The 14,297-nt window shown below is 37.3% G+C and overlaps 1 protein-coding gene across 1 annotated transcript in view; it reads left to right on the forward strand.

Moving 5' to 3' along the window:
• The window catches only part of LOC307129777 (piezo-type mechanosensitive ion channel component 2), a gene marked incomplete at both ends in the record, with an annotated part of 104,100 nt that extends 94,039 nt beyond the window's left edge, over positions 1 to 10,061 (forward strand). Inside the window, 7 exon segments of the mRNA XM_079822488.1 lie at positions 1,729 to 1,917; positions 3,901 to 3,993; positions 4,108 to 4,277; positions 4,490 to 4,619; positions 4,621 to 4,774; positions 8,527 to 8,746; positions 9,809 to 10,061. Coding sequence (XP_079678614.1) covers positions 1,729 to 1,917; positions 3,901 to 3,993; positions 4,108 to 4,277; positions 4,490 to 4,619; positions 4,621 to 4,774; positions 8,527 to 8,746; positions 9,809 to 10,061 — 1,209 coding nt within the window.
• Positions 10,062 to 14,297: the final 4,236 nt, after the last annotated feature.

Here is a 14,297-nt window from a genome sequence, read left to right on the forward strand (position 1 = left end):
ATTGTCTTTCTAAACTGATGCATTTTGGTTCATTGTCATTTAGGCACAAATAAGTGGTTCAGATGAGTTCAAACAGGTGAGATCATATCTTTTTCTCGCTAACTACAGTGCATCCGGAAAGTATTCACAGTGCATCCCTTTTTCCACATTTTGTTATGTTACAGCCTTATTCCAAAATGGATTAATTTCATTATGTTTCCCTCAGTTCTACAAACAATACCCCATAATGACACCGTGGAAGAAGATTGTTTGAAATCTCTGCAAATTTATTAAAAATAAAAAAACTGAGAAAAAAAAAATCACATGTACAGAGGTATTCACAGCCTTTGCTCAATACTTTGTTGAAGCACTTTTGGCACCAATTACAGCCTCAAGTCTTTTTGAGTTTGATGCTAAAGCTTGGCACACTATTTTTGGGCCATTTTTCCCATTCTTCTTTGCAGGACCTCTCAAGCTCCAGCAGGTTGGATGGGGAGCGTCGGTGCACAGCCATTTTCAGATCTCTCCAGAGATGTTCAATCGGGTTCAGGTGTGGGCTCTGGCTGGGCCACTCAAGGACATTCACAGAGTTGTCCCGTAGCCACTCCTTTGTTATCTTGCCTTTGTGCTTAGGGTCATTGTCCTGTTGGAAGATGAACCTTTGCCCCAGTCTGAGGTGCAAAGCACTCTGGAGCAGGTTTTCATCAAGGATGTCTCTGTACATTGCTGCATTCATCTTTCCCTCTATCCTGACTATTCTCCCAGTTCCTGCCGCTGAAAAACATCCCCACATCATGATGCTGCCACCACCATGCTTCACTCTAGGGATGGGATTAGCCAGGTGATGAGCGGTGAATGGTTTCCTCCAGACATGGCGCTTGCCATTCAGGCCAAAGAGTTCAATCTTTGTTTCATCAGACCAGAGAATTTTGTTTCTCATGGTCTGAGAGTCCTTCAGGTGCCTTTTGGCAAACTCCAGGTGGGCTTTCATGTGCCTTTTACTGAGGAGTGGCTTCCGTCTGCCCCCTCAACCATACAGGTCTGATTGATGGAGAGCTGCAGAGATGGTTGTTCTTCTGGAAGGTTCTCCTCTCTCCACAGAGAAACACTGGAGCTCTGTCAGAATGACCATCAGGTTCTTGGTCACCTCACTGACTAAGCCTCTCCCTCGATCGCTTAGTTTGGCCGGGGCAACCAGCTCTAGGAAGAGTCCTGGTGGTTCCAAACTTCTTCCTTTAATGGATGAAGGAGGTCACTGTGCTCATTGGGACCTTCAATGCTGCAGACATTTTCCTGTACCCTTCCCCAGATCTGTGCCTCGATACAATCCCATCTCGAAGGTCTACAGACAATTCCTTGAAATACATTTTCAAAGATTTCAAACAAACTTCTTTCATGTTGTCATTATGGGGTATTGTTTGTAGAATTGAGGGAAAAAATTATGTGTGATATTAGAATGTTTCTGTGTTCAATCAATTTTACTACTGCAATCAAGCCGAATTTGAGGAAAAAAAATACTTTACTTTCTTTTTTACTCAGAACCATTTGAAAACTTCAGCTGCAATGAGTTAATTAAATCTCTGTCAAACAACTCTATGGGTCCAATCCTTGCGTTTTGAAGACATTATAATATAATATAATATCATGCTTTCGGGCAGTGGTTTACCCTCACATGTGATTCAACTCATTGAAATTGGGAACTGGTGTGTCAGTGATCACAGGTGCATTCAGAATGTTTTTTGGCCACAGAAATACCCTCATCGACCCGGACAGAAGAAGAAGAAGGTGGTGAAATACACCATGGGTGGCTTCATCATTTTTGCTCTTATCTGCATCGTCTGGTTCCCACTTCTCTTCATGTCATTGGTTAAATCTGTAGCAGGAGTAACCAATCAACCTTTAGATGTGTCCATCCAGCTGAGCATATCGGGATACGAGGTGTGCTATTTAACACATTGTTATCTGTATTAAATGTGCTCACGATATACAGTATATTTCTGAAGTATGTTTTACATCTGTGAAATTCACTGCCCAGCCAAAAAAGTTGTTTCAGAGATTATTATGTTTCTAACATTTTATATGTTTGGCAACAGTTCTTCCAACCCTAACTGATGGAGTGTGTAGCTTTTAATTTCTTAAACAACCATGTAAGGCACATGGCTATATTCCAGGATTTATAAGGCTCAAACTGTGATAGAATGATTGTGAGGGGGCATAAAGGATAATTTTCACGCATGAATTGGCACCAAGCGGCAACCTTCCGGTCTCTCTCTTGAATCCAACACGGAAGTGACTTAAACTGCGATTCATCGACTGGCTCCAAAAGGGAGTCAATCCCATAGACCCCCATGTTAAAATGCCCATCTTTACAGCAGAAAAAAATGTTTACAGGCTGGTACAAAAAGTGGTTTTGCTAATTTTGCTAGTTTTGCTCTTCATGACAACTGTGAGGGGGGTGATTTTTTTTTTATAACTCATTCGTTAAAATTATATTAAGCCTTAAAGTTTTGCATAATTAAGGGTGTGGCCACTTGAGTGACAGGTGGATTGCCGCACTGGTTTCAGCAACCAGGCACCTCGGCTCCACCCACGCCCTGCCTCTTTCCCCATTTTCAGTTATCCGTGAGGGACGCGCTTTAGAAAACTACGGGTGATGTCACGGACACTACATCCATTGTTTATACAGTCTATGATTGGCACCTCTCAGTCCAGATCTCAAATTCATTGAAAGTCTTTGGGATGTGCTTTACAGAATGCTGGACTCTTGCATTGTCAATACAAGATCGTGACCAAACATTGATGCACCTCTTGATGGAAATAAATATTGTGATTGTTATTTCCATCAAGGGGTGTGTAAATTTTTGCCCAATTTTAACTATTGCTGAAGAAGCCCCTTTGGAAATCAACCTTTTAGGATACGTGCCCCCTTACGTTTATCTAATTTTACTGCCCCACCCCAACCAATGTGACCATCATTCATTTATTACTTGATGCGTTCGAACATCATTGCAATATTACTTAATATGCTGCATATAGTGTACAAAACCCTTGTCTACACCAGACGCGACCGCCTTGCTGCAACAGCTTGAGGATGCACTACACTAGATGCGACAAAGTGACCATTGCAAATCCATTTGTTCTTTGTGTCAAAAGTAACGCAGGAGTGTGTCAGAAATAGAATAGGGCATCAAGGCAAATCTCAGGGATTTCGTGTGTTCCATCGCGCCGCTTGCGTCCTGTGTAGACAGGGTATTCGTTTAAAACTGAAACAATAACAATATAAACAGCTTACAGACTGTAGAGTGATGGCTGAGCTTGTTTTTCAGTCAAGTTTTTATAATTTCTGGTGTTCTTGATATTTACAAGCCACCTGTCTGTTTTGTTTTTAATTGTTTTTGCTCAAATTCAGATGCACCAAATCTGCTGTAACCATAGCCAACAACTAGCTGGGAGAATAGTCATATTGCCGCTACTAGTGGATGACTAGAGGTTTGCTAGTACAATCTCACATTTACAGCTGTTTCACTCGAGTGTATGCTTCTGAATTAACAGATGCCCCACAGGTTGCCCCTGCATCACATGACTAAAAGACATCAGCTTCTAATGAATGGATTTGGCATGAGATAATTGAAAGTGTGCTTTCAACTTTGTTGCATCAGTTTGAGAATGAGGGTACTATGTGGAAGCATATTTTAGAAGCATAACTTTTCAAAATCAACTACATCTATAAAATTATATCACCACCTCATTACAGTGTCAGAGAGCTCATAGGAACAAAATAAATGTAACCAATTATCTAAACTGCTAAATTGTGGCAACAACAGTTTGGCACATTTCTTATGTGTGTGTGTGTGTGTGTGTGTGTGTGTGTGTGTGTGTGTGTGTGTGTGTGTGTGTGTGTGTGTGTGTGTGTGTTTACAGCCATTGTTTAGCATGACCGCTCAGGAGAACAATTTGATCCCATACACTCAATCAGCCTTACAGAGGATGACCAATCAGTACGCCACCTACCCGGTACACATCACATTTGTCCCACAGTTATCAACAATCACACTTTGAAGCTTGAGTTTAAACAACTAGACTGTATTCTTCTGTTGTTGGTCTGATCAAACTGTCCTCCTCAATTAGTCGGCGATGCAGTTCATCGTGAACTATATGCCAGAGGACATAGTGATGGCAAAGGTCAAAAGTGACGCCAGTCTGCTGTGGAGCGTCAGTCCTGCCAGCCGAGACGCCATGATCAGTGAACTCAGCAACTCAACACACTTCTACATCACACTGAGCTGGACTTTACTGCGGTATACTCTCACAAGCACAACAACTGCACTCATTACACAGGCCAAAGTCTAGATGATGTATTTATTGTGTAGACAGCAGCTCAGTTTTTCTGTTACTGTATAGTGTACCATGATGTGAGGCAGTGTTGTATGTTCTAACTCATGCAGTCCGTCTCATCTCATAATCATGCTTAACATTTCATGCGTGTGATTTGTCATTGTGTGTTTTGCAGAAATGCATCGCTGGTGATGAATGCCGAGGCAGCTGGTGAACACACAGTGAAGTATAAAGACAGCGCACTGAGAGATGAACTGGTGTCTATGCTCAGAGGGACACACAGCCGGCCACTGTATGTCTTTCTCAAATGTTTCAATGCGGACTCTCTCTGCATCTGTTTTTGCCACTTCTCATTTCGTCTGTTTTCTGATGCCTGTCAGGATGCTGGAAAATCTGCTGCCAAAGTATATCAGAGGAACTTCTGGACCTAATTCTAAAGTGGCACATCGACTTCAAGTGGGTGAGTTATCAACTGTATTTTGAATGTTTTTTGTTTGTTTTTTTATAATCTAAAAGGGTAACTAAACCCCAGCAGAGCGCTTATTTGAAAAATGCTGGAAAAGTGGGCAGAGCGCAGCGGAGACAGAGGGGATGAACCGAGGGCGGGGCTAAGCGGAGGGCGTGCACCTGAGACCCGCAGTGACGGATTGATTGACAGCTGTCTGACTCGCGAGTCGCAAAGATGGAGAATGACTGGAGTGACGCCAGTAGCTTTGCAACAGAGCGGTCATTTCTCCTACCTTCACCTGAAGTGGAGGAGGGTGGATTGTCTGTAGAGACAGACCCAGAGCCTTATCAATGCGAGCCGCTGGCTCAAACTGCGTTAACTCCCAATGTCGAAGATTCTAGCAAAGCAGCAGCGCAAGAGAACTGACCTAATCTATGAACAGTCAAATCCTTAAACTGAATGCCACTAAAAACAGATCAGATACATGCAATGTATTTTCATTCAAATGAACTGAATCAATAAGCAGTGCAGGACCAATACGTTCAAATCTAAAAGCCTATTATAAACAGATTTCCTCAAATAAAAGTTAGACTATATACACCAGCACGTTACGGTATTGTTGTTCGTTACCACGGCAACCACTTGCGTGTCAGGGTTTGAAAGCGAATCTCATGTATGAAAATTATCTGTACACATGACGGGCGGCATTAATATCGCAAGAAAAGCCTGACGTGTACTGACAACTGCATTATTTAACCGCATTTTCTTCATTATAATGTTAAAGCAAATGTCAAGTGAGTTTCATTCATAATGTTTCTACTTCATGTAACATGAGAGTTCATTCTGGAGTGAAGCCGTTCTCATCGTGTGATTGGGGAAAACATTTCTGAGGGCGTGGTGAGCTCGTGCAGGGGCGCGGATTGTGAGCCGTTGGAGGTACCATCATACGTCAAGATGACCCACAACGTCCAATAGGAAAATTCAACTGCAGTAGCCACCGTTCAACCTTAAGAGGGCAGCACTTTGACGGTTTTACACCATATTTTATAGAATTAAAACACTTTATACTCAAATGTCAAAACATTTACTCGAATCAATGAACAGCATTAATAAAGCCCCAGTATTACAGATCATTAACTAAAAAAAGTTGGTTTAGGGTTTAGTTACCCTTTAACTCTTTCCCCGTCAGCGTTTTCGAAAAAAAGTTGCCAGTCACCACCAGCATTTTTGATAATTTTCACAAAAATGTCATGGCCCCCCAGAATAATTTGTTGTATGAATATCTGAACATTCAATATATCAAAAGAAAGAACAGAGCCTCTGCTCTTAAACCAAACCTGTTTTATTCTAGCGTCATGCATTCTTTTTTTTAATCAACACTTGAATGTGGGTAAATTTCATAAAAAAGCAACATTTTGAGAAAAACGTGTTTTTGTCAAAGACTTCATTGGGATTCAGAGCAATGATCAAACACAGATGAGTAGATGGAGTCCATCAACACCCCAAAGCTTCACAGTCCTTAAGCTCGTTCTGGGTCATTTCATTCAGTAACATTAGGCAGTTTTGATTTAGTTGCTGTTTAATCCTCGTGCACTGTTCGATTTCTGGTTACACCCCTTATGGTCCGGGTCAAATTGACCCTAATTGGATTCAATACAATTCCCCAAAAATCACACTATGAAAAAACACATACAATCAGGTACAAACAATTAACTTTTAATATCAATACTTTTCACACATGACAAAGAATAAATATCTGAATTTACAATTTATAAAAATACTTTTAACCATTTTTATTTTTATTTTTAAGATGGGCCCTTAGGACACTTGCCTTTATACAGTTAGATACTATCTTAGTCTAAACCTAAAGTAATCTTGACCAACTATATAGCATTTTAAAGCTTTCAGACTCTAATTTCCATATTTGGTGACTGATTTTCGAAAGAGATGACAGAGCAGGAGATAAATAGCGATAGATTCGTCATTTGTGATGCGGTACCAAACTATAACGCACGTTTTGACTCTTTCCATATGTTTTTTTTATATGCATTTTAGAGATTGAATTCAAATCAAATATTAACATTACTGCCCAAACTACTTCTCAATAGATATTTTGAGAAGTAGATACTCAACTTCATAGATATTTTGAAAAGTATGAAAATATAACGTTCAGATCACTCAAACCAAATATGGAAATCGAAGAGTCTACATGTCATCTAGTGGAAAACGTTGGTACTGCACACAAAAACTTTTTTTTTTTTTTTGAGATATCAACCTAAAATTTAGTACAGAATTTGTTCAGATATTTAGCTTTGATTTTCTTGAGGTTTTAGAATTTAACATGTTTTGTAAAATTTATATTTTATATAAAATATAAAAATGTTCATAAACTTCTATAACTTTACTTTTACGACTTATACAGTCATGGCCGATTTCAAAACACTGCTTCATGAAGTTGTTAATAGTTGAAGAGCTCTGAGATACAACAAAGTGTTTTGTATTTTGTGTCTGTACAGTTGCTTTTGAACAGCTGTCCTATATGGGTCAAATTGACCCACAAACAGCAAGAGTGTATAAAATTTTGATATGCACATTTCACAACGCATTATCATGTTGAAACTTTGCATGCATGTTAATGACCCTAAATGAGAAAAGGTCACACAATTTCAAGAAAAACAATGTAGGTTAGATAGTATTTCAGATAGATTGAAAAAAGAAATGATAGCTAATTTTTACCATTGTGGCATACAAAAAATATTTCTGTATTGAAAAAATGGGGAAAAGCTATTTTTTTTTTGCTACATAGGTTAGTAAAAAACTAAAATAACAAAATATAACCAAGAAATTTTATTATTTTGGGTCTCTACAATTGCCTTAGAACATTAAAATATGCGGGTCAAATTGACCCGTGAACATCACGAACGTAACAGTAAATGTGTGTGTATATGTCAAAACACATCAGCGTGTTGAAACTTTGCATGCATGTTCATGACCCTAAATGAGAAAAAGTCACAAAATTTAAAGAAAAAAAAACATAGGTTAACTGATATTTCTGACAACTTAAAAATCAAAACGGGTTAAATTGACCCGCAACATAACACAAGGGTTAATGTTTGATGATCATGTTATTTTACATATGCATTACATATGATATCGCTTGTTTCTGCTTCTTCACCTGTTTTGATCAGCCCTCTTTCAGAAGATGTGTAATAGCACCCCCTACCACATAACAGTAAAAACACGGAAAATTCTGTCAAGGGCGGGGAAAGAGTTAAATGCTTAAAATTATCTATTTCTGAGTTTCTACCTTGTTCTTGCCTGTATTCTTGTAGACAATCTTTGAAACTGTATTTTTATACAGTTTATTGCCTCCTTAACCCACAGCGCATTGCAGAAGGCCCCAGATTATTGTTGTTCAACATCCACTACACGTTAAAACATCACAGTCTTACTGTGTATCATTAGAAAGATTTTAGACTCTAGGTTCAATATTTGACCACTGATTATGATAAAACTCATATATCTACAACAGATATATACAAATTTCCATTAGATGTAACTTTTTTAAGTATTTTTATTGTGTTGACATTCTTACTTTTTATCATAAATAGGGCTTTTGTGTTTGGGACGTGTTTTGTCCCTCATCTCAAGAATAAGTGAAATATTAAATCGCTGCTTTGGATAAAAGCGTCTGCTCAAGGAAAACATGTGAATGAATGGCATTAGAACATCAGATCTTCATGACTTTATGGAATCATTCTCAGATCATTCCAGAGGCTCGGATGATCGTCATCTACAGTTCTTCCGTCCTCTGTCCATCAAACTGCAGCGGGGTAATGGGAGCTCCACAGAGACGGGGCCGCAGTGGTGGGTGGTGGAAGAGTGTTTTCCTGAGCCTCCAGCCAGCAGATGCCAGAGTATTGAGATGGTGGTGTTCAATGATAAAGTCAGCCCATCCAGTGTGGGTTTCCTTGCTGGATATGGGTGAGTTTACGCCATGTTTACAATATCTGTATAATGTCAGGTAAGTAAATATTTAAAGAGTAGTTCACCCACAGAACCTGATTTCACCAAGTGCAACATGTTCCTTAATCAATATCTTTGTTGATCCTGGAACAACATTCAAACAAGTTTATGTCAAGTTTAGACTTACATCCAGGGTGCTTCTACATCAGTGTTATTCATCTATCATTTCCCCCTGATTTTAAGGATAACTTATGGGTAGGGTTAGGTTCAGGGGTAGGGATATGGTTAGTACTATGGTTAGGACAGGAATGTCCCAGTATCAACAAAATATATTGACCCAGGAACTCTAGGACCTTGAAGCTTTGGGCTGTTGATGGACGCTACTCCATCTGTGTTTGATCATCGTTCTGAATCTGATCTGGACGTAGTCTTTGACAAAAACACGATGTAAAAAGTTTGATCCAAGTCTTCTTAAGAGACGCAATTACTTTATATGACGAATTATTTAGAATTAGAATAATAATTTAGGCTTTTATATACATATAAACATTGACTAATGCACACACATTAGAGCACAGGTTGAGCTTTCATTTACGAAATTTGGTTTGGCACGACGTTAAAGTAAATTATGACACAATATTCATTTTTGGGTGAACTAATCCTTTAATCAACCATTGTGCATAAACAAGGGATTGAAACGTTGCTAGTTACATACAGCTTTAAAAGAAAGTAACCAACTGATTAAAAAGATGGAAAATACAGAGAACATCTTCATGATGCAATGAAGTGACAGATGATTCACTTTAGATAACAGCTTAATAAATGTATCTTGTAATGCACATCTGACGGTCACTTAATACTTGAGTAAAATAAGCAGTATTTAACTCAAAACAGTGTTTGTGGCAACATTAAAATTAAAGTATATTTAGTGCAATACTTTTTGCAGTGGCATAAATTAATTTACACAGAAATTGCAATTGCAGAAATAATGTTATGTAATGAATATTTGAATAAACTGGTGATTTAAAGTATGAAATCTCTCCATCTTCTTCTTGTTTTCTCTTCTCTCTCCCGCTGCAGTATTGTGGGTCTGTACATGTCCGTGGTGCTGGTCATCGGTAAGTTTGTGCGGGAATTCTTCACAGGCATATCTCGATCCATCATGTACGAGGAGCTGCCGTGTGTGGACCGCGTGCTCAAACTGTGCAATGACATCTTTGTTGTGCGAGAGGCCGGAGAGATGGAGATGGAAGAGCAACTGTTTGACAAGCTCATCTTCCTGTACCGCTCACCTGAGACCATGATCAAAATGACCCACCAAAAGAATGAGTAGCTTTCATTTATGACTGCATGACATTTCTGTCACGAATATCAACCTCTGCACATCCCAGAAGGACAATATTGTATGAAACGATTCTCTGCTATAAGGCATGAATCAGAAAGTCTTTTTATACACAGCACTGCAGCACTAAAGAATATGATGAGCATTTACATCTGTCCACGAGGGGAGTTTGAAGAAAAAAATGCATGGACTGCATAAACTAAAGAGCATCAATATAAAAGAAATCATATACATGAATGATAGAGGTTGGATCTCAAGTTGTATATCATCAATATTCATAAGAGGCATGAGTATTTATTTTTAATATTTCAATGAGCTCTTTTTAATCATTTAGACTGTTTCATAAGTATTAGTCAGTATGCATAGTGATTCAAATGATAAACATGGCATGTGGAAAACAACTTGTATTGCATCTTGTTGCTGGAAAGTTCTCATTGAACATTAAGACTATCTTAAACATCTTTGGTCTGGAGGAATAATCGATCACAAGCCATGCTGCTATAGAGACAGGTATTGCACGGCTACGAGTGTGAGTTCAACGGCAAAAGTGTGTAAATTAATAAAATAACAACAGTCTTTAAAACACTCTTTTGTGCAGAACTACTTCCTTTCGCCACAGATTCAAACCTCAAGTTGACAGTTTGACAAAGCATTTGTTACTCATTCTGAAACACTACTTTAAAACTAATAATGAAGGAACGGTGGGTCGCTTCATTGAAGATTATTGTATTATGTAGAGTATCATGAGCGAGAGATCGACTAAATGAGTTGCATTTGAATGTCCGCTGAGGAAAGCAATATCTTTGTCTTTGTCCTTTTAACAGTTAAGGGGAGACAAATCATTTGTAAATTGCGTTTTATAAGGTAAGGTGAGCAGATTTCTGAAATGGAAACCAGGGACATTTCTTATTTAAGTGGTCAAAATATCACTAAAATCTCATTTGTTATTAGCTGCGTTTCCATTACAGATTTGCACAAAACTTTTGTGATATTTTCTAAATGTCGATATAAACCGATTGCGAAATGTCAGCGTTTCCATTAACCAATGTTATGCGACTAAAACTTATTTTTTTTCCTCTCGTGATAAGTCATTAAAGAAATGATGCCACGTATGTTGGTAGGTTTATGTATATCCCAGCCACCACACTAGCCATTATTTTTAATCAGAGACGTAGGTGTACTATCCAAGCATTAATGGCAAAGAAAGCCCCTTATACTTGAGCGGCCACGTATGAGGTGTGTGTGTGTGTGTGTGTGTGTGTGTGTGTTTCTCCCTCATATCTGCTTCACGGTCTTCATGATGATGTGGCATTTCTGTTAAGAATAAAGTATTCCTGTAATTCTATTGTCTTCTGTCCAAACACACAGCATTATCTGTAAAGAAAGTTTCCATTGCAGGTTTGTGAAAATTTCCTCTGAAAAACCACCTCATGTGAGCGTAAAAACATTTTGCGATATATGGGAGTTTTTTGCGAAATTGACGCGTTTCCATTGGCCGTATTTTCAATTCGCAATTTGAAGGGTAATGGAAACGTGGCTATTATCTATTCATTAAAAAATGGTGACAATACATGAAAGTTTTTGTGTTTTAATTGTTGTGGGTTTTATATTCGGGGTTCTGTATTAGGCATTTTTTACATTAATAATTATTCACATTTAGTTTGATTATTAGGATTTTTGGTCTGGTTTTAATACAATTCACCCCCAAAAAATATGAAAACAAATAGTAACCACTGTAAATAGGAAGCAGTTCAAAACAATATTATAACAAAATGACGTCTTTACAAAAACACACTATAAAAATAAAACAATAAATATGAGAAGATATGATAAATAACATTTTTATAATTGTATTTAATATTAACCTGTTAAACTGCAACCCCACTTTGGGGCTCACAGCTGAAAACGACCTACCTGAATTAAAACAATTATAGCTCCTGAGAACAGTGTGCTACAGGCACAATTAAGGTATCTTTGGAAAGAAGACACTTGGGACTCTACTAAAAAGCAATCAGAGTTGATAATTCTCAAACAGATAAAAAATTATAATAGTTGAAATGCCTCAAAAATTATTTGCACTACACAGAATGTTGTATTATTTCATGTAAAAATATATGAAAATAGACCTGGAGGAATCCAGTTCAGTTATGGATTGAAAGCCACACGACTTATCAGTTTATATTTCAAGTTTGAGGAAGATATAATGAAAAATGTGGTTCCTGCAAGCTTTTTTCCAAGACTATGTCTGTTCCATTTCTCCCTCCGCCTGCTTGAGGCACATCCCCAGAAATGACATCTCCCAACTAAAACAATTGCAGTTGCTAAACAATTTGCACTGCATGCACAATTTAGACATCTTTAAAAAGAAGACACTTTACAGTTTATTACCCAAACATTAAAGTAGAAAAAAACTTAGAAAGACAAACAGTTATAGAAGTTGAAGTGTCTTGAAGATGATTTGTGCTACAATGAACACTTTATTATTTGATGTAAAAATATATGAAAATAAGCCTGGAGGAATCCAGTTAGTTAATGAATTGAAAGGCAAAAGTCTCATCAGTTTATATTTAAAATTTGACGAAGATATCATGAAAAATGGGGTTCCTGCATGCTTTTTTCTAAGAATATGTCCAGGTGCCAAGAAACCTACAGGAGACTTGATAACCTAATGTTATGAAGTGTACTGCAAGCTGTTTTAGCCATCATATATGATGCTTGAATGCTTTTTCAACTATAAAATAATAGGCAGAACCATAAGACTTTGTATTAGTGATTTATTTGTACAACAGAACTTATAAAAATATAATAAAAATGAAATATTAATAAAAAAGAGCTAAACTTCTTTGCAACTGAAAATACAACAAGTAATATAAGTATAATAACTATAAATATAACTAGTAATATAAATAACAATATAATATAAATATATAGCTATAAAAACACACACAATTTGCAAATGTAAAAAAAAAAAACATTTACTGGCCTTTTACTGGCGGATTCAGGTCTACAACAGCAAGTGCAGATCTTGAAGAATCTGAAAGCTTTCTTCTCTTTTCTGCTGGTTGGCTGGTGCTTGGATGCCATAGCTCATCTGAAGACTCAACCTGATGCCTGTAGAATGGCAAGGAAAGGAAAGAGAATTAGCACTGCATGTCCTATTTCTGTATAGTTTGCCCATTCAATCAACAATCACACTGTCATCATTCACTCTAATTACAGGCCATCCCATGAACAATGAAACTGATGGGCAGTCGGTTAGACAGCATTCATATTGATGGACACCTATACATTCTCACACAGCCCAAGCATCAATCTAACGACCGGCTATACAGTGAGCATTCATATTGATGGTCACCTATACATTCTCACACAGCCCAAGCATCAATCTAACGACCGGCTATACAGTGAGCATTCATATTGATGGTCACCTATACATTCTCACACAGTCCTACAATCAATATAATGGCCGGTGATAAAGTGAGCATTCAACAATCACACAGATGGTCGGCCGTCCAGAACTTTTCTTTTTTTGTCAATTCGTTTTTTGTAGCATAGGGGAAAAAAATGCATTTTATATATTATATATATATATATATATTTTTTTTTTTCTGTGTGTGCTAGAAAAAATGCTAAATATCAGTATATATATAATCTATACTGGTATATTGTAATTTTTCTAGCACACAGGAAAAACATAAAATAAATACAGTCTCAATATATATATATATATATATATATATATATATATATATATATATATATATATATATATATATATATATATATATATATATATATATATATATATATATAAACAATTACATGTGTTTTATATATATATATATATATGTTTTATTTACACACACATGGGGAAAAATTATTTATACTTTTTCCCCATGTGTGCTAGGAAAAATGCAAAATATCAGCATATGTATAATGCATACTGGTATATTGCATTTTTTCTAGCACACAGAAACAATAAAATAAATACATTCTCACACACATTCTCAATATACATAAACAACTACACATAGCAACTCACCGGTATGTTATTGGATCAACTTCTCTGTCAACAAGCACCGTCATCGCTGTCTTGACTCTCCTCATTGGTTTTCCACATAGCTGCTTCGAGTGAGCTCAAATAAAGCATCTTCAGCACAATACAAACTTCTTTTGACGATCCATTGGATAATAAATTCCGTCCAGTTAGTAAGATTAGCAAACAGT

Source organism: Gobio gobio (genome assembly GCF_949357685.1).
Source record: "Gobio gobio genome assembly, chromosome: 7".
NCBI lineage: Eukaryota > Metazoa > Chordata > Actinopteri > Cypriniformes > Gobionidae > Gobio > Gobio gobio.